The 21,511-nt window shown below is 37.9% G+C and overlaps 1 protein-coding gene across 3 annotated transcripts; it reads left to right on the top strand.

Annotated features, from left to right (window-relative positions):
• Positions 1 to 1,425: 1,425 nt before the first annotated feature.
• Positions 1,426 to 18,887, top strand: apip (APAF1 interacting protein). Of its 3 annotated transcripts, none has more exons than XM_017458299.3 (8): positions 1,443 to 1,589; positions 3,298 to 3,400; positions 3,720 to 3,820; positions 3,924 to 3,972; positions 4,902 to 5,019; positions 5,105 to 5,240; positions 10,018 to 10,185; positions 12,304 to 18,887. In XM_017458299.3, the coding sequence occupies exons 2-8, from the start codon at positions 3,344 to 3,346 to the stop codon at positions 12,389 to 12,391; spliced, it is 717 nt and encodes a 238-aa protein (XP_017313788.1). In that variant the 5' UTR covers positions 1,443 to 1,589; positions 3,298 to 3,343; the 3' UTR covers positions 12,392 to 18,887.
• Positions 18,888 to 21,511: the final 2,624 nt, after the last annotated feature.

Raw genomic sequence — 21,511 nt, 5'->3', positions numbered from 1 at the left:
ATTTCCCCCCCTCATATTCAATGCCATTGTAACTGCACTAGCAAGATCCCCATGTGATGTCAGTGCTGCACACAACCTCAAACTTCTCACAGGAATAATGAAACTACAGCACCAACCAACAAATTAGCAAAAACACCACTAAGTACATCACAATATTTCAACATAAACATACAGGTGCATCTCAAAAAATTGGAATATCATGGAAAAGTTAATTTTTTTCTGTAATGTAATTCAAAAAGTGGAACTTTCCTATATTTTAGATTCATTACACAAAGTGAAATATTTCAAGCCATTTTTGTTTTAATCTTGATGATTACAGCTTACAGCTCATGGGAATTAAAAATCCAGTATCTCAAAATATTAGAATAAAGAATTTATAATACGGAAATGTAGACCTGAGAAGAGCTCTAATAAGCTAATTAACTCAAAACATCTGCAAAGGTTTCCTGAGCCTTTAATCTCTCAGTCTGGTTCAGTACACACAACCACAATCATGGGGAAGATGAAGGTAAATGTTGCATTTCATTTGGAAATCAAGGTCCCAGAGTCTGGAGGAAGAGTGGAGAGGGACAGAATCCAAGTTGCTTGAAGTCCAGTGTGAAGTTTCCACAGTCAGTGATGATTTGGGGTGCCATGTCATCTGCTGGTGTTGGTCCACTGAGTTTTCAAATCAAGAGTCAATGTAGCGTTTGCCAGGAGATTTTAGAGCACTTCATGCTTCCATCTGCTGACGAGATTTATGGAGATGCTGATTTCCTTTTCCAGCAGGACTTGGCCCCTTCCACAGTGCCAAAACTATTAGTAACTGTTTACTGACCATGGTGTTACTGTGCTTGATTGGCCAGCCAACTCTCCTGACCCGAACCCCATCGAGAATCTATGAGAGACACCAGACCCAACAATACAGACGAGCTGAAGGCCGCTATCAAAGCAACCTGGACTTCCAGAACACCTCAGCAGTGCCACAGGCTGATCGCCTCCATGCCACGCCACATTGATGCAGTAATTCCTGCAAAAGGATTAAAACTCCGACCAAGTATTGAGTGCATAAATTAACACACTTTTCAGAAGGTCGACATTTCTGTATTATAAATTCTTTATTCTAATATTTTGAGATACAGGATGTTTATTTCCATGAGCTTTAAACTATAATCATCAAGATTAAAACAAACAAACAAAAAAAAGGCTTGAATTATATTTCACTTTATGTGTAATGAATATACAAAATATGAAAGGTCCACTTTTTGAATTAAATTACGCGGGAGGTAATGGATTTTTCCACGATATTCTAATTTTTTGAGATGCACCTGTATTTAAGGTTTTAGAATGTGGACGTTTCCTTTCAGAAAAGGGAAAAAGTACAAGCCGTGATGTGTATTTACACTCCAGTGCAGTAGGTGGCAGTAATACGCATAGCGTAGGACGTCAAGAAGAAAAAGACTAGGAAGAAAAACTCCATGAAGCTCTCATTTGGCATGTGCTTTTTCTCCCTGTATGAGCTATTTTGGTTTTAAGCTACTGCTTTGTAATTTAAAATTATGTCATCTGTCACAGCTGACGGAGATTGTAACGATATAACTGTACCATTGGTAAGCGAATAAACACATTCAGATCTCTACTGCTAACATCTGTATCTCTGACTAACTAATGTTTCATTATTGTTTTAGTTTGATCAGTCACGCAATAATAATAATAATAATAATAATAATTATTATTATTATTATGGAGATCAGGTTATTTAAAAGTATAAATAAGTTATTCACGTGAAAGTCAGAATTTTGTAACATTATTGCTGTATTCTTTATTATTATTATTATTATTATTATTATTATTATTATTATTATTATTATTAAAACGAAATATAAAATGATATATAAATAAATATGGCTAAATCATAAACAGGATCCTGTATAGTGCATCTATATACAGTGGATATAAAAAGTCTCCACACTCTTGGCAGGTTTTCTGATGTAAAAAAAAAAAAAAAAAATCAATAAATATACATAATGTTGGAACCTTTCCCACCTTTTACTGTGAACGTACAACCTATAAATTGAAGTGAAAAACAATCAGATCATTTTAGGGGGGAAAATAAAAATGTACAATATATAAATATAAATGTGCACACCCCTAAATTAATTTTAACCTTTAGATTTGATCACGGTATTCAGTCTTTTTTAGTAAGAATCATTGAATCAATTTGGCACGTCTAACTTTGTCAGATTGACTGGGCATTTCCTGTCCACAGCCCTCTTCAGGTCACCCCACAGATTTTTGATTGGATTTAGATCTACAATAGGCTCTGGCTGGGCCATTCCAAAACCTTGATATTGTTTTGGTGAAGCCATTCCTTTGTTGATCTAGAGGATTGCTTTGGGTCGTTGTCATGCTGAAAGGTGAAATTCTTCTTTATAATGAATCTTTATTGGTCACCTATGCACAATGAAATTCTTTTCTTCGCATAACCCAGCATGTCAGGAAACTGGGACAGAGTGCAAGGTCAGCCATGATACAGCGCCCCTGGAGCAGAGAGGGTTAAGGGCCTTGCTCAGGGGCCCCACAGTGGCAGCTTGGCAGTGCTGGGGCGTAAACCCCCGACCTTCTGATCAGTAACCCAGAGCCTTAACCGCTAAACCACCACTGCCCTTGCTTAAGGTTTTGTCCCAAAATTGATTGGTATTTGGAAAAATTTGTTATTCCCTCCACCTTGATTAAGGCCCCAGTTCCAGCTGAAGAAAAGCAGCCCCAGAGTATGATGCTGCCACCACCATGCTTCACCATGGAGATGGTGTTCTTTTGGTGATGTGCTGTTTGTTTGTTTTGCACCAATTATACATTTTTGGCCAAAAATATTAAACTCTGGTCTCATAAGACCATAACACATTATTCCACATGGTTTGAGATATATGTATGCATGTATGTAGTATTTATTTATACTTTTGCAAACTTTCATCAGGCTTAGATGTTTTTTGTTTGTTTGTTTTTGTTAAAAATGGCTTCTGTCTTGTCACCCTACCCCATAGCCCAGAGATATGAAGAATTTGGGAGATTGTTGTCACATGTAGGGAGCAACCAGTACTTTCCAGAAATTGCTGCAATACTTTTAATGTTTCTGTTGGCTTCTTGGCAGCTTCTCCTGATATTCTAATCAATTTTAGAGGGAAGTCCTGTACTTAGTAGTGTCACTATTGTGCCATCTTCTCTCCACTTGTGGAATATTGTCTTTATAGTGTTCCATGGTATATCCAATGCCTTGGAATTTTTTTTAACCCTCTCCTGACTGATCTTTTTCAACAGTGGGATCCAGTACCAGCTTTGTAAGCTGTTTGGCTTTTCTGGTTTGATGTTACCAAGAAGATGTCAGGAAAATCCTATAGGAACAGCTGTACTTTATTCGGGGGTAATCAGTCACTTTAATTGATGGCAGGTGTATACTAGTTAGTATTTAACATGAATTTGAATGTGATTGGTTGATTCTGAACACTGCCACATTCCCAATTATAAAAAGGTGGTCACACTAATGCAACCTGTGTATTGGACTGTTTTTTGTTGTTTTTCTTTTTCCCCATAAAACATTTTAATTGTCACTTAATTTTATATGTTGCAATTTCACAATAAAGATAGGAAAAGGTTCTGACATGATTTAACTGGGGTTTATGTATGGATAGGAATAGGCAGCTATTTTTTACAACTACTAAAATGTAATTTATTATTTACAGGATAAGGAGCATCCACGTGTCCTCATCCCTGAGCTCTGCAGACTTTTCTATCAGCTCGGATGGGTGACAGGAACAGGGGGTGGAATAAGCCTTAGACATGGGTTGGTCATACCATTCTTACTCAAATAACAGTTTGGAGTATAGTTATACATTTTTACACACTTTTGAAGTAAATATATCTGTGGAAATATGTGTTTGTAACAGGGACCACATTTATATCGCCCCGTCTGGAGTTCAGAAGGAAAGAATACAGGTAAGTGATTTCTTTCTTTGTCAGTTTTTAAATATTCATACCTTATATTCTCATTATGTTCCTCTAAAAACCTGGAACATAATCGTAATACCTTTACTGGTGACTGCTCAAGGTTTCTTTCATTCAGTCTTTCATGTGGTATGTTACTGATACGCTTCTTTTAGTAAAGGATTCCACAAGATTATTTCCCTGAAAATTGTATTAAATCTCAGATGCAGTTCTAATGTTCCTGAGATTTTCACTTGGGCCTGGTTCAGCTTTATTATTGCACAAAGCTGTGTGAACCGAGACGTTATAGAGCAATAATTAATGAGAGGGGGATTATTTATGAAGTTGATTATTTTTCAATAACAGCACAAGCTTTTTTCCTCCTTTACAACACAATTTGCCAAAGCTAACCTTTTTTTAGTATGTCTAAACATTTGATTTGTAATACATTAAAAAAAAATACATTTATAGTTATTTTTAATGATGTGGAATATCTCAAAAAAGTTAGTTTCTCTCACCGCTTATGTTATTAAGATTTTTTTCCTCACACCCTTGAAGTTAATTAGACAAAAACAAAAAAACACACACAACTTATATATAGTGTTACCTAGAAACCACAAAGTGCAAACTCCATCATCCTGACGACTTTCCAGTGGTGGAAAAGTTACAGCTTTTTTTTTTTTTTTTTTTTAATCCGTTTATGCAACATGTCTGACATACAAACCCCTGTGTTAACTGTTGCTATAGAAACGTAATGTATTGGAACAAGCACATTAACATATACCTTGCAGCTGACACCTCTGTCAGAGCTGTGCTGTTATAGAATATTAATCAACATCTGCTGACCAATTAGAATTGGAAATTTAACAGCGCTGTGGCATAACTACATTATACATAACTACATAGCAGTATTATACAACATCATTGCTGTTTGTCTGCAGCCAGAGGACATGTTTGTGTGTGACATTGAGGAGCAGGACATCAGCACCCCTCCTGCATGCAAGAAACTAAAGAAGAGCCAGTGCACACCGCTGTTCATGAATGCGTATACCATGAGGGGTGAGAGTATACACAGACACACACGATCCTTAGATTGCTTACTTTTTTGGTATGTTGAAAGCTCTTTGATCTTCACTATGTGCAGGAGCCCAAGCCGTCATTCATACACACTCAAAGTCTGCTGTCATGGCCACTTTGCTGTTTCCTGGCAAGGAGTTTCGCATCACACACCAAGAGATGATCAAGGGGATTTGCAAAGGAAACTCGGGTTCAAATTTCAGGTTGGAATACTCTCTGTGGTATAGTATGTTTTGTAATAATGTAAATTTTGTGAATGTTCCATTGACCTAGTTAATGTGTAAAAGTATAAAATGTCACAAAGATGAAACTCACAGGAATGTGAGAACAGTGAAAGATGGGCATTATACATTTAAAGCAAGATTTTATATTAAAGACACTGACAACTTGCAAAGTTTTACACTGTTCCTAAACAGCTTATTATAAGACATGACACAAAAGGCATTTCATCCCTAGATTTTATGAGAAACTGTTATCTATTTTAAAAATACAACAACAAAACAGAGATCACAGAGCTTAAGACAGTAAAACAGCCATCCTGTACAGCTGTTGCCTAGAGATGCTGCCTGAGGCAGAATTATATGTTAGAGGAGATACAGATGTTAATGTAGCACCAGTTTGATTTGTATGTTATTTTTAAAAGATGTATGAGGTGATGGGGTTGAGTCAAATGAATATATGAATATATATATATATATATATATATATATATATATATATATATATATATATATATATATATATATATATATATATATATATTTTTTTTCTTTTAATTGTTTATTTCAAGCAGGTGTTACAAAAGTGTAACAAGTTTAAGATTGCCATAGGAGGTGCGAGTAGTACATTTTTGCTTTTGCGACTACAACTCTAATGTGCTGTTTCTCTAATTTATCACACTTTTAATGTATTCGTTTGACTCACCCTCGTGCAAAAAAGCAAAAATTTATCACCCTTTTGGCTTACTCAGTCAATCACATCTCTGACAATCACTAAAATAAATTTGCCACTGAGAAAACAGTGAAAAACCTGTTTATTAGAGTAGCAATGGTGGTAAGTACTAAATGATAGCTTTTACATATCAACAGTGGCCAGATGTGCTTATAATCTTTTAATAAGTTGATTGAAAAAAAAAAAATCATACCAATCAGCCATAACATTAAAAACATCTGCTTACCTGTAAGTTGCAATGTGGGGCCTCCATGGATCAGATTTGTTTGCCCAGCACATCCCATTGATGCACGATGGAATTGAGATCTCGAGAATTTGTAGGCCAAGTCAACACCTTGAACTCTGTCATGTTCCTCAAACCATTTCTGAACAATTTTTGTAGTTTCAACATACTATTTCTATCGTATCACATCATCAATAAATGCCAGTGTCCTAGCTCCAATGGCAGCCGTACATGCCCATGCCATAACACTGCCTCCAGATGTTTGATAGATGAGGTGGTATGCTTTGTGGTATGCCTTTTTTTTTTTTAACAAGAGCCCTCACTTTCCTTCTCCATACTTTTCTCTTCCCATCATTCTGGTTCAAGAACTGGTCATGCTTATTTTATTTTATTTATTTATATTTTTTAAACCAAAGTCTAATCTAGAATTTCTGTTCTTGAGTGTTACCAGTGGTTTGCATCCTGAGGTAAACCAACTGTATTTACATTCATGAAAGCGCCTCTTGATTGTAGACTTTTACAATGATACGCCTACCTCCTCGAGAGTGTTCTTGACTTGGCTAGATTTTGTGAAGGGGTTTTTCTTCAACAAGGAAAGAATTCTGCGACCATCCACTTTAGTTGTCTTCTGTGATCTTCCAGGCCTTTTGCTGTTGTTGAGCATATGAGTGCATTCCTTCTTTTTAAGAATGTCCCAAATTGTTGATTTGGCCACTCCTAAAGTATCTGCTGATAGGTCTGTTTTGTTTTGTGAGCTTAATGATGCCCTCCTTGGATATTGAGAGTTCCAATGACAATGACAGCTACCAAATGCAAATTAATTCAGAAACAGGCCAAACCTGGCCATGAAACTGCTTATCCGTCTATCATTTATTTTGAGCCTGTGAAAATGGAGGGACTTGGAAAAAATGGCTGTAATTCCTAAATGGTTAATGCAATTTTTTTGTAAATCCCCCTTGAATTAAAGCTGAAAGTCTACACTTCAATCACACCTTGATTGCTTAATTTCAAATCCATTGCGGTGGTGTACCGAGGTGAAATAACGAAAATTATGTCACTGTCCAAATACTGTACTATACTCTGTGTATATAGACAGACCTCAGTCGGAATCAGAATGGAGTAAACTGATTGAGACCAAACCGAATAAAATTTGTACCCGATTGGACTAGGGTAATCATTCTAATTATCCATTATATATAAGAATAATAGTCATGTAAAACTTTGTCGGATTATTTTCATTATCAGAATCTTCATGTACGTTTTAAGTCACGATGTGCACCTTTAAAGCGCAGTAAATAATAAACAATTATATAAATAAATATATTATATAAATAATTGTGAGGTTGGATTGGTACCAAACTAACACTTTGAGGCAAATGCAAGAGGGGAATTGACCTCGGTAAAGGTCAGCATTTAATATTTGGCAGAAGTTCAGTCAGGATGCAGAACTTGCATGTGGTACAAAAAAGGGGTAAAAATGTTTTGATTAAATAGTATTTTGGATTAATTTCTTATTAATTTTTTTGGTGCTATTCCTAATGGCCTTTAATACCGGTGGCATTAGAAGGCAGGTAAAGGCGTTGTACTGTGTATCTGTTTTATCAGTAGATGATTTGTGTATTTTCAACAACCAGAGACCTTGTTCCTGAATCTTGGGTAAGTATGAAATTCTGAGCAACAATATTGCGGTCACAATCTCTTCTTCCAAGTTTCAAACCATTCCTAAATGTCTCATTATAAGACATGACACAAAGACCAGTAAATCAGCATTCTTACCCATTACATTCTGCCTTCAGTTGAATATCTCCATTGGGTAAGTGTTGACTCACAGGCAGAAGTAGCCCTTTTCAAACAGAAGTTCAGTTGGTAGCACGTCTTGAAATTCTGGGCTTAAATGTGCAAATTTAGGGTCTATGGATTGATCTTTTGCACCACATTGTTGTTTGATCATCTTCTATAAGACTGTTAAATGTCGCATGGGTAAAGAACAAAAGAATTGCTGAGGCTGCGTTCTGTTTTTATCTTTCAAAGCTGTGGAAATCAATCAGGCACCGGATTTGCAATTTTAATGCAGCTCAAATAGTTTTTTGATATTCCTTATTTTGTTAGATCTGTATGTCTGTAAGGGCAGTGTGTAGCGTTGCCGCCTCGTAGCTCCAGGGTCCCTGCTTCAAACCTGAGCTTGGGTTGCTATTCATGTGGAGTTTCTCATGTTCACCCCATGTCTGTGTGATTATTATTTTGGTTCTCCAGTTTCCTACCACTTACCAAAAACATGCCAGTGGGTGGACTGGCTACTCAATTGCCCCAAGGTGTGAGTGTACATTCATGTGAAAATTATAAGCATGGAAATTATTGGCTTTTTTGACATATTTGGACAAACAAACATTTGGTCATCTTTGAAACAGAGCCTATTAATGAAGTTGATATATTTGAACAAAACCACAAGGAAAATTAGCTTTTTCAAACATTTATTCAACAAAATACATTTTTCCACGCATAGTCGCAGAATATTCGAATCATCTCCAAATGAATCGATTCCGTTTTACTTGTGTAAAAGTAGCCATCTCTCTGAGAATCCATACCAGGTTTTGAATGTTACCTTGCAGTGACAGACACTTGCGCTGGTCAAGATTGGCAAATGGTTCAGCAAGCCCAACTACTTGGTTTTTAAAAAAAACAAAAAATTAATTATGTTTCTAAAAGCTGCTGAATGGATTCATTTGGAGACTGTCCAACTCAGAAATCCTCTGAGACAGGCAGGCAATGCAAAATAAAATTTGAGATTAGGAAAAGTGTGTGTGGGGGGTGGGGGGTGTTGGGATAAAACAGATTTTGAAATGTAGGGGGGCCGTATATAATGGCTCCTACGCCCATGGTCTGACCTGTTTTTTGTTCATTTAAATTGTAAAAATTACTACAAAATGTCAATTTTAGAGGTCATTTGATAAAGGTGTATCGACTTTATTTATATGCACTGTTTCAAAGAGGATCCGATGTTTGCTTGTCCAAATATGTAAAATAAATAAAATAAAATATAATAATAATAATAAATAAAATTCCATGGGATGTACTTATTTTTTCACATGATTGTATGTGTGCATGGTTCCCTGCAGTAGACTGGTGTCCCATTCACAGTTTATTCATGGCTTGCACCCAGTGTGCCTGGGATAGGCTCCGGAACCACCATGACTCTGACCAGGATAAACCAGAATAAATTGACACCTTACACATGGGGAATTCAGATGCAAAAGAATAGGAACAGCATTGATTGAAGAAATGTGTTTTTATTGCAGATTTTTAATCTGAGTTGAGTCAGCCAGTGACTTGGTGAACATTCATTCCAAACCCTTGATTGTGTTCTACTCCTGTCTATTGTACCCTTACAGTAGTTTTCAACTTCTATTACTCTTTAATAATAGTAAATCTGAATTTTGCAACTCTAAAATTGTCTAAACTTTGAAACAATTAAATAAGTTACTAAAATAGTCCATTATTGTGCTTTTTATGACTTTACTCATCATACAAGACTATAAGAATAAAGAACGTAACCAGCAGCATAGCCACTCGTTCACTCATTTAAGAGGAATCACCATGTTGAAATATCAGACAATGCTCATCCGTGCAGTCTAATAGTAAATTCAAGTACAAAGGGGAGCTTAGATCCTGTGGAGTCATGCTATTAACAAAGGAAATAAAAACCTCTCAGCAGACTGCACAGAGCACTGCACTGAATATACTTTCACAGGCTCAAAACAACCACAGCTGCATATTGGCTTTCACGATTTGTTCGTTTGTGCTTCAAGGTACGACGAGACATTGGTGGTGCCTATCATAGAGAACACACCAGAGGAGAAGGACCTGAAGGAACGCATGGCCAGAGCTATGGAGGAGTACCCAGATTCCTGTGCTGTGCTCGTCAGACGGCATGGAGTGTACGTGTGGGGAGAGAGCTGGGAAAAAGCCAAGACTATGTGAGATACCAGACCATACACTGAATATATTACTAATTTCTGCAGGTTTTCACACTGAATTTGTTGACTAAGAGCCTGAAGGGAAATGTTGCTAAAGAGTTGTGCTGTTGTCATTTATTTGGGTTTCGAGGTAATTACGCAAGCAGCGGGGGTGGAAAAAATAATAATTCCTTTATCCAGTTCTGTATAGTTATAGGAATAATTAAGGCGCTACTGTTGGAATACATCGGAAATCTATCAGGTTTGATTAGAATCAGCTCTTCCCAGTAGAAAGTGAACCTGACAGTGCACAGCTACTAAAGGCACAATTCCAAGTTAACTGCTGAGATTCCTAGATAAATAGTTACAGAGTAGTTTCCAAAACATAGAGAGCAGTAAAAGTGTTCAGAAGTTGTACTACAAAAGTCAGAAAGGGTTATAAATGTGATGCTTTGCTACACCATGAAACAAACAAACAAAACTTTCAGTATTCTGGATGAAAAAATATATAAGTTTTTTCCTTCTATTAAACATCCAGGTGCCAAAAGAATTCTGGATGTCTTTTGAATTTATTACAACAGCAGTGAGTTTTTAATAAACTCGCATATCATTATAGAAATGCTTTTTAAAGAAATGTTAGGGTCTCGTTTACTTACCATTTTCTCTCAGCTATGGTTTGAGGGATTAACATAGTTGACAGTTTAAATGTATTTTCATAAAATGTCAGTGGTTAGGTTACTTTTACTTCTGTAGAGTTCCAAAACATTCTCATCATTAGATCTGCATCAGAGTGTGTGAGTATGAGCTGCACATGGCTGATCCAACCACCAAATGGGGCGTATTTGGCTGTAATCACTGCTGCCAGCATGGACGTAATTAGATATTGAGCAAGAGGCGCAATTACCTTTTTACACAATAGTTTCCTTTTCCATAACATTTGTAAAATAATGAACATTATTGAGTTGTGCTATGTGTTCAGTAGTGCTGTTTTCAGTAGTGTATGTTGATGGATATGACAGCATTATAGATAATAATTTGGCGTCTTTTTCACGCTGCCTCACTCACCCTGTATAATAATCTCTCCCTTTTTTCCCAGGTGTGAATGTTATGACTACCTGTTTGACATTGCTGTGCAGATGAAGCAGTGTGGTTTAGACCCATCTGCACTTCCCACTGAAGCTAAAGGCATTATTTAATCTGACTCATTGATGACGTCTGGATGACGCTTGCTTTTTCTTTGGAGAAGCAGACAATGAGGAACACAGTGAATACTGTTAATCAGAAAAGATTCAGTTTTCACCAATCAGATATCAGCTGGCGTGATGCATGATACTTTGTCACAAATGTAATTATGAATATTTCATAATTAAGGATAATAAAACAATATCTGATTTACTGTGTGTTCACAGCAGCCTGTAAAGAAACAAACGATAGAAGGGCATCCTTTTGAATTTTTGTTTATGTTTTTACTATTGGTTCAAAAGCTAAAATAATGGCTTGTTCCATTATGTCATGTACCTGATATATGAATTCACCACGTCATTAAAGGAAATTCCTGTCTTCGTTAAAGAAAATGATGTGTGAATTTCTAAGAATGAAGGGAGTATGAAGGGTTTTCTGCTACACACCAAACCCTTTATCCTATTAAAGCATTTCATACTGACAATGGCTGGTTTCTTGAAATAAGCTTTTAATGCTGACTCATTGCTAGACTGCTTGTTGCAGATTTTCTTCTTTCTTTAAAAAGTCAGTCTTTTTCTTAGGCTTTATATAAACCTGGAGTGACCCAGTTGATCCTCATTGGCTCCCTTGGCATTGATATGCCGTGTACGACATGTTCCTCTGCATAGGATTCTGTCGGCAATTGATTTTTTCGAATGTGGTCGGTTGGTGATTTGGACTTGACGCAGTGTCACACAATACAAATGAATTTTTTTTCATCCACAAGGTGTCAGTGTAGTCCTAAAACCCATATAGGAGTGCCTATGAGATTAGAAAATGCACAGTGCTAGGGAACATTCATATTCGCATTATCCAGGTTTAATAAGTCTGCTCTGTATATTGAAGATGCTGTCGAACTCATGATAAATGAAGCGTGAGGTGGTGAGGGACTAAACGACGACTTCTTTTTCTTGATAGATTCAGCGACAAGTTGCTCTGTGGAGCCAGTCTTTGTTCTATTGCCTTCCGGTTTCCACTGCTACCGTTCCCCCATCCATTTGAATGAACATTATTCCCGGAGGTGCCATAACTCGCAGGCTGCCCACGCTGGCTGGAGACTGCTAGGCTCAGCTGATTCAACCCCACTGTGACTACTCTCATCCTATCCTTCCTGAGTGTGGGCATACCTGCTGAGCAACGGCAAGACAAATCACAGCCAATTCCTTCTGGAGTTGTTTATTCTAGTCTTGTTCATTCCGGAAAACTCAAATTCTGGTGTGCAAACACGTGATGAAAGCTGGCACCTTGGCATTTAAGGATAAGGCCAGTGTTGACCAGCTGTTCGAAGCAGTCTGAGAGCATCACTGAGAGAGCTCTGACCCGTAATAATGTGCTGCCATCCATGTATTTGTAAATGTAGTGACTGATGACTTGCTAGTCAGTTTAAAGGCGCATACAAGTATGGGTAATTCACAATTCAATAAGTTCACAACAAATATTGTTGTTTCTTAACAATGTACTGAACAGTGATGGATCTGGTTTGGCTATGTCTCCGATTTACTGAAGCTTCATGGTAGCTTTGGCTTTACAGGCTTGTGCAATATTGATTTTTCCTTGCTGGTGATTTTTTTTTTTTTTTTTTTTTTTTTTTTTTTTTAAATGGTAAATAAACGATTTAATTATCCAGGCCAGAAAACAAGCATTTCAACCATTTCAGGTTCAAGGAGAGTACAGAAAGGGTGTAGTAATATTACTAGCAGTGCAGTTAGGAACTGCTTGCTGGCAGTGGCAATAGTGAAATCTCAGTTGGATGCTGATTCTGCAGTAATTCAAAGTGAACAGACAAAAAACATAACAGTATGTTTTCATTAGAAGTTTGTTGCTCAACACATTTGAAATCTGACCAACATAGGAGAGTGAAGAAAAAAAACCCAGCATATTTAATCACTTTCTAATGATCATCACCATTATTGTTATTCATAAAATGTTAAATACAGTACCGTCTTTTAGGCCTGTTAAATCTCTATAAACCCAAATTTTCATCCTTTTTCCTCTTTTGACCATTAATGGCGAAATATCTAATAAACATAGTTAACTGATGTTAAACTATGCACAGTACTTGTCTAATGTTAGCTAAGTCAAACATCCTATACTGATACTGAACAATGATGATTTATTTTGTATTAATAATCTCAAAACATTGTCCAATTATCTTGCCAGAAAGCAATGCCAGTAAAGATTGTGAGATGGGTTAAGGGGGGCAGGGCTTCCAGGTGATGTCATTTAATATCAGAGAGTTCTAACTATCTGCACAAATCATTCCAGATTCATATGCTGATTGGCTCATCTCCTATTTTATCGGGAGAAAAAGACAGCTCTTCTGGGATATTTTTCAGTGATGACTCATACTAGCATACGTCGAGGTTAAATTGTGGAGCTTCTACAGAAAATGTGTAAAGGCTGGCAGATCTGGTAATATAATCGGAGTGAATATCACTGGATATTGTGGCAGTGTAAAATCGCGTAGAGACGATTAAATTGTTATATCGCACAAACCTATGACTTTACTATCCATCAATCTTTATTGCTCCTCATGGTGAAAAACGACAGCAACTGACTACAGATGCAAATGCCACATATAAAATCAGCATTGTAGGTTTTAATGGTCTTCTGTTGTATAAAAAAGCATCAACAAAATGCTGACTAAGAATAAACCAAACAGACAGTTGTGCAATTACTTCAAGTTATTAGTTTCACCCAATATATATTCAAATACCCTCAGACCTAAGTGGAATGAGATGGAGCATAAAGATAAACACAAACCAACCAATTACTTGGTCTGCACTATAAATATGTACATACGCATCCAGTGCATACTTTCAGTGGACAGTACCTTAAATCAGCAGATCAGATGTCCGAACAGGCTGTAATTATAGGCTTTCAGTTCCACTAATTAACCCAGCTAATTCATGTGTGCTTTTCGCACTGAAGGAAGTTGCTATGTTAATGTGTGACTCACAGCAGGAAGCTGTGATGTCGTCGAGGGCAATTTCCTTCCACTTTGTGCATGGCACATTTGAAATCAAGGTTCTAGGACCCAGTGTGAGCATTTCAGGTGCTTCACTCCTGATTACAATTTTAGATGCAGAGCACCTCACAGACCTGTATACTTTCACTCACTTGCATCCAACGAGCCCTGTGTATCAGAGATGCAGAGTCTTGTGGCACAGTAAAATAGAAGGGAGCATGGGCAGGGGAAAAACTATACATTTGTCCATACCACTTATCATACACAGGGTCATGGGGGAACCTGGCGCCTATCCAAGGGAACTCGGGGCACGCGTCTCATGCCAACCAAAAGCATTGCATAATTGCACATACATTCAAACACTACTGACAGTTTGCAAATGCCAGTCAGCATACAGCGTATGCCTTTGGATTTTGAGAGGAAACCAGAGTACCTAGAGGAAACCTCCGAAGCACAGGGAGAACATGCAAAGTCCTCACCCCTATACATTTGTAAAAAAAAATAATAATAATAATGCAGAAAATCGTTGAGTAAATGGTTGAGTGAGCAGTAGACAATGCTAAACCAAATGGATAAGGTAAAAATAGCCAGTCCACTATTTTTAACAACACAGTATACAGGATTACATTAGCCATATAGTAGAATGTTCATGCAATCAAGGACAGTTAAAAAATCAAATCAGTGGCTTCACTGCTTTGTTGCTGCAGCAAGTTGACAGCTGCAGCATCACCACTGATGTAACATCAACCTGACGATCACAAGGAAACAGAGAAAAATGGAGGAACAAAGATGTGATTACCAAAATAGCTGTAAGATTTATTATCTAAGAGAAGAGAAGCCTGTCTAATCTAGGGTTATTAGATAATATTATTTTTTTCTCTTCAGTAGTCTTAAGCAGTGACTCTCAACGTAGGGTCCATAAAGCATAGTCAGAGTTTTATGATTTTAAAAAATACATATATTTTATTTTGTTACAGTGGAGGACATCACAACCCAAAATATTTGTTCATTGAGTTTTTATAGTTATTGGCCTATCTGACTGGTCACTTGAATTATAGAGTTGCAGTCAAAATTATTCAACCCCCATTGCAATTGAAATACAACGAATGCTTCAAGTGGTTTCCCCAAATTCAACTGAAAATGCGTTTATAATGATTTCTCCAGTCTCAAAATTATTCAACCCCTTCATGGTAAGCATCTTTAGTACTTAGTAGAGCACCCTTTTGCTGTTATGACCTGCTGCAAACGAGATGCAGAGCTTCTGGCAGCGTTCCTGAGGAATCTTAGCCCATTCCTCATGAGCAAAGGCCTCCAGTTCAGTAATATTCTTGGGTTTGTGTGCTGCAACCGCCTTCTTCAAATCCCACCAGAGATTTTCTATGGGGTTCAAGTCAGGTGACGGTGATGGCCCTGTAGAATCTTCCAGGACTTCTGCAACTAAGCCTTGGTGGAATTTGAGATGTGCTTGGGATCATTGTCCTGTTGGAAGCTCCAATGATGTCCAAGCTTCAGCTTCCCCACAGATGGCATGAAGTTTTCTCCTAGCATTTCCTGATACTTCAATGAATCCCTCTTGACTTCTACACGCTTTCAAGTGCCGGAGGATGCAAAGCAGCCTCAGAGCATCACCAAGCCGCCACCACCTTGCTTGACTGTGGACAGAGTGTTCTTTCTTCATTATTTTTCCCCCAGACATACTGCTGATCAATCGTGACAAAATGTTCCAGTTTTGTTTCATTGCACCACAGAACAGAATCCCAAAACTTCTGTGGCTTATTTATATGATTTTGAGCTGACTTTTCTTGTTTCCTTTTGCGTTTAGTACGCGCCTTACTGTGCTCACTGAAACCTCAGTGTATGTTGCCATTTGGGGAATTTGGGGAAACCACTTGAAGCATCCGTTGTGTTGAACTATTTCAATTACTTTTGTTTGATTTGTTCATTGCAAACAGCTGAAAGTCTTTAAATTTTGACAACAAACCTGATTTGCAATGGGGGTTGAACAATTCTGATTGCAGCTGTACAAAAATAACTCCAAAATATGTTCAGTTGGTGGAAAGTTCAGGAATAAAATACTCTCTGGCTCCAATAAACAGATGAATTATTGTTGTTCACATTTAAATAGTAACACTAATATTTGTATAGTTAGAGTATGTTCATAAATATGTACTGATGGAAATTATTTTACCGATAAAGTGGTCCCTGGTTGCAAAAACCTTGATAGCCCCTGCTCTAAAGCATCATCACCATCTGAAGCAACACACTAAGCAGTGGGTGTTTTATTTAGCTTAAGAGTGTTTGTTGTATAGTCTAACAATTCTATATGTTAGAAAGAATGTCATGTAATCTGTAGCTTTTATGGGCCTTATGTAAATGTAGTTTTTTCCCCCCAGTTTCATTTTTATTGAACATTTCTGCTGTACATTTCTGCTGAACATTTCTGCTGTACATTTCTGCTGAACATTTCTGCTGGACATTTCTTCTGAACATTTCTGTTGAACATTTCTGCTGAATTAAACATTTCTGCTGAATATTTCTGCTGAACTAAACATTTCTACGGAACATTTCTGCTGAATATTTCTGCTGAACTAAACATTTATGCTAAACATTTCTGCTGGACATTTCTGCTGGACATTTCTGCTGGACATTTCTGCTGGACATTTCTGCTGGACATTTCTGTTGGGCATTTCTGCTGGACATTTCTGCTGGACATTTCTGTTGGGCATTTCTGCTGGACATTTCTGCTGGACATTTCTGCTGGACATTTCTGTTGGACATTTCTGCTGAACTAAACATTTATGCTAAACATTTCTGCTGGACATTTCTGTTGGACATTTCTGCTGGACATTTCTGCTGAACATTTCTGCTGGACATTTCTGCTGGACATTTCTGTTGGGCATTTCTGCTGGACATTTCTGCTGGACATTTCTGTTGGGCATTTCTGCTGGACATTTCTGCTGGACATTTCTGTTGGGCATTTCTGCTGGACATTTCTGCTGGACATTTCTGCTGGACATTTCTGCTGAACATTTCTGCTGGACATTTCTGTTGGACATTTCTGCTGGACATTTCTGCTGGACATTTCTGCTGAACATTTCTGCTGAACATTTCTGCTGGACATTTCTGTTGGACATTTCTGCTGGACATTTCTGCTGGACATTTCTGCTGAACATTTCTGCTGAACATTTCTGCTGGACATTTCTGCTGGACATTTCTGTTGGACATTTCTGCTGAACATTTCTGCTGGACATTTCTGTTGGACATTTCTGCTGGACATTTCTGCTGAACATTTCTGCTGGACATTTCTGTTGGACATTTCTGATGAACTAAACATTTCTGCTGAATATTTCTGATGAACTAAACATTTCTGCTGAATATTTCTGCTGAACTAAACATTTCTACGGAACATTTCTGCGGAATATTTCTGCTGAACTAAACATTTATGCTAAACATTTCTGCTGGACATTTCTGCTGGACATTTCTGTTGGACATTTCTGCTGAACTAAACATTTCTGCTGAACATTTCTGCTGAACACGTCTACCAAACATGTCTGCTGAACATCACCTTTTTTCTTCTCTCCTCCCCTCCCTTTCCCAAATATTACATTTAAATGTAGTTTTGATGCAGACCTTCCCACCTCTTAAAATGTGTTACTCCAGGGCCTTTAACTGCTATATCTAGTGGTCCTGGTTCTAGAAGTCTGTTCCACTATGATGATTCCTGCACCTATTGAGTGATAGCTAGGTAGATTGCTACTGCAGATATTAACATAACATAACTTATTTTATTCTTCATGATGATGTTTGTTTAACTGAGATGAGATGACAGATCAGATTTTCAGCTTTCATTTCCTCATATTTACCTCATATTTATCTAGTTGTGTTAAACATGGCACCTTTTGTTTGAAACCACCCTATTTTTCAAGTGATAAAAAAATATTGGAACATGACTGACTGACATGACTGACAGGTGTTGGAACATCTCCGTCCACTGGCTTCCTGTAGCTGGCCGTATCAAATTCAAGGCCTTCATGCTCACGTACAAGACCATGTCTTTACAGTACCCCGTACCTCAACATTCTCCTTGAGGCTTACATTCCCTCACGCAATCTGCGATCGGTTAATGACCAACGCTTAGTAGTACCTACTCAGCGTGGCTCAAGGTCCCTTTCCAGAGCCTTCAAACTAACTGTTCCTCAGTGGTGGAATGAACTTCCAACCTCAATCCAGACCACAGAATCTGTCACTATTTTCAAAAAACAGCTAAAGACCCACCTCTTCCGTGAGCATTTAACTAACTGCTAAAATGCGAACCCCACATTATTTAAAAATAAAAAATAATAAAAAGTTTCCCTGGCTCTTACACCTCTACTCTGCGCACTTTGCTTCTCTAGAACTCAATTATAAATCTTTCATGGTAGCACTACTTGTATTGTTCTTCACTTGATATATCACTTTGCTTGTATTTCCTCATTTGTAAGTAGCTTTGGATAAAAACATCTGCTAAATTAATAAATGTAAATGTGTTCCTTGCTGCCCAGGTGTGCCCTGTTAAATTGATTGTTTAATTAATTAATAGCTCAGAATGTCTGCCATTGGTTTGAGCAGTAGGTTTCACCTGTGAAGACTGCATTTGTTGTTAAAAAGGATGGACCAACATGAAAACCAGAGAGCTGTATATGGGAGAAAAGTAAAACATTTTGAAGCTGAGAAAAATCAGAACCACTGTACAAGCATTGTACATAGCCAATAAAATAATTTGGAATGTGCTGAAAAAGAAAGAAACCAGTGGTGCACTAACAACCAGACAAGGAACAGGTCAGCCAAGGAAAACAGTAGCTGTTGGTGAGAGAATCATTGTGAGAGCTATGAAGAAAAAAACCCAAAACAACAGTTAGTGACATCAATACAAACCTTCCCAGGGCAGGGGTGAAGGTATCACAATCCACCATTCCAAGAAGATTTCAAGGGCAGAAATGCAGAGGCCATACCACAAGATGCAAACCACTCATCAGCAGTAAGAATCAGAAAGCCAGATTGGAATTCACAACAAAATAGAGAGATGAGCCACAAAAGTTCTGGAACTAAGATTAACCTCTACCAAAGTGATGGAAAGGCCAAAGTGTGGAGAAAGAAAGGATCTGCTCATGATCCAAAACAAGGAATCTCATCAGTCAAGAATGGCGGAGGTATTGTCATGGTTTGGGCTTGCATGGCTGCTTCTGGAACAAGCTCATTAATCTTTATTGATGATGTAACTTATGAATCATCATCAGCAGAATGAATTCAGAAGTCTACAAAAACAATCTGTCTTCTATCATCTCATATTCATATTTTGATCTCAAATCCAAATATCTTTTTTGTGAAAATAATAGAATTTCCCTTGCTGCTCCAATACTTTCAGAGGGGACTGTATAATTAAGTAAATTTCAGTAATGTTTCAGTTGTAACATTACAAAATGTCAAAAAGTTCAGGGGGGGAAGGGGGGAGATACTTATGCAAGCCACGGTATGTGTATACTTTGTGCAGCATGATCTGAAGGCTGCATGGGGGCTAAGTGTTGTCGCCACTGATAATGTAGGCACTTGTTGAACACACCAGGGTTGTGTTGAAGGAAATTTGGGCCAAGGTCATGTTTGTGCTTTTGTCCTTGCATCACACATTGGGGTGGAGGAGTAATTCACATCTGCCTGCCTCCCTTCCTTGCTCCGTCGCTTGTCTGCTGGGGAAAATTGCAGTGCTGAATGGATCTCAGCAAGAGGAATGTGGCTAATGGCCTGAATATGCTTGCAGGGAGGTTAGAGACCACCTAACCCGTTCATCAAAATGCTGGATATGTATTCATTATCACCTGCACTCTCCGTGAAAGCCTAGAATTCAGCATTGAGATCTCTGTGGATGGGGAGGAGATGACCTGAGGCCACACCTTGCATCTCTGCATTTGCTTATTCAGGAAGTGTGTGCAGGTGCAGTGTTTCAACAACATCGATCCCAGGAACATTAATGGCCCTGACAGCTGGAAGAGCTTTGGAATGGGATGCTCCAGGCTTGCAAATAACACTTTGCAATGATGCATCATGTGCCCTGCCCTGTCATATGCTAAGACAAGTTATGGTTGGATGGAGACAGCTGCTTGAAAGCAGAGATATTAATGGCACTGATAGTAGAGTGATAAAGGAGAGATTATCCATGTTCTGCAAGCACAGAGCGTAACATTAATCAATCAGTGATAGAGATGATGAGTTCATAATTAATTCCTAATTTGGATTTTGATCAAAATCTTGTTTAAAATTGTGTTAAAATGCTCAACACGTTCAGACTGGCCAAAATGAAAAAAAATTAATCGGATATCTGAGTCAAAGAGCAGGTCAGAAGGGAGGCTGTATAGAAACAGAAATTAAATTAACTTTGAATGTTCTTTATTTTTTAAATAAAGGTAATTAAGTTAATATCTTGCTGGACTATTTGATTTGGTGGAATGAAGCACGACACATTGCAATGGGAGAGAGAGGGAGGTAATCAAGGTACTTTTCCGCCACTACTTCATCAATACTGAGCACTGGAAAATCAGAGTATTCTGGCCTCGCCTGGCTCTGTGTCTCCAGAGACATCAATCATCTGTCGGCTTGTGCATAGTTTTCTTGTTTTGCACACATGCTCATTTGCAGATTGATTTGTGCTCCATCAATTTAAAGCCTTGAACCAACCAGCTATGTCCATGCAATTACAAGTGTGACATCTTGTATGCTTGGACGTCGCTAGGCCTATTATATGAAAAAATTCATTACCCCCTCGTCCCCCCGCCCCCAAGGAAATAAATATATCAGTCAATATATTTTCTTTTTGATTTCCTTTTTTTCCTCAACGGTTCGACTCGATTGCATTTTAAACCTGTTCCTGGGTGAGCACAAGGACCTGGGGGAGGCTGCTATGTGCACTACGCACACAATGGCATAAAAACTTGTTGCTCGACTTCGTCCAGCATGTATACACTTTAATCAAGCCGTTCTGTTGGTCAGCGAAATCTCTAGTGATGTCCCTGACATGCAAAAACACTGATCAGTAGTCATCGGGTATGGTGTCTTAATTTGGATTAATTTCAAAATGTGAAGTCTGAATTTTTATCAAAAAGAATATTTACAGTGTGTTGCATAAAC

The sequence above is a fragment of the Ictalurus punctatus genome, chromosome 27, assembly GCF_001660625.3.
Source record: "Ictalurus punctatus breed USDA103 chromosome 27, Coco_2.0, whole genome shotgun sequence".
Taxonomy (NCBI): Eukaryota; Metazoa; Chordata; class Actinopteri; order Siluriformes; family Ictaluridae; genus Ictalurus; species Ictalurus punctatus.
This window is presented reverse-complemented; position numbering and strand designations above follow the sequence as displayed.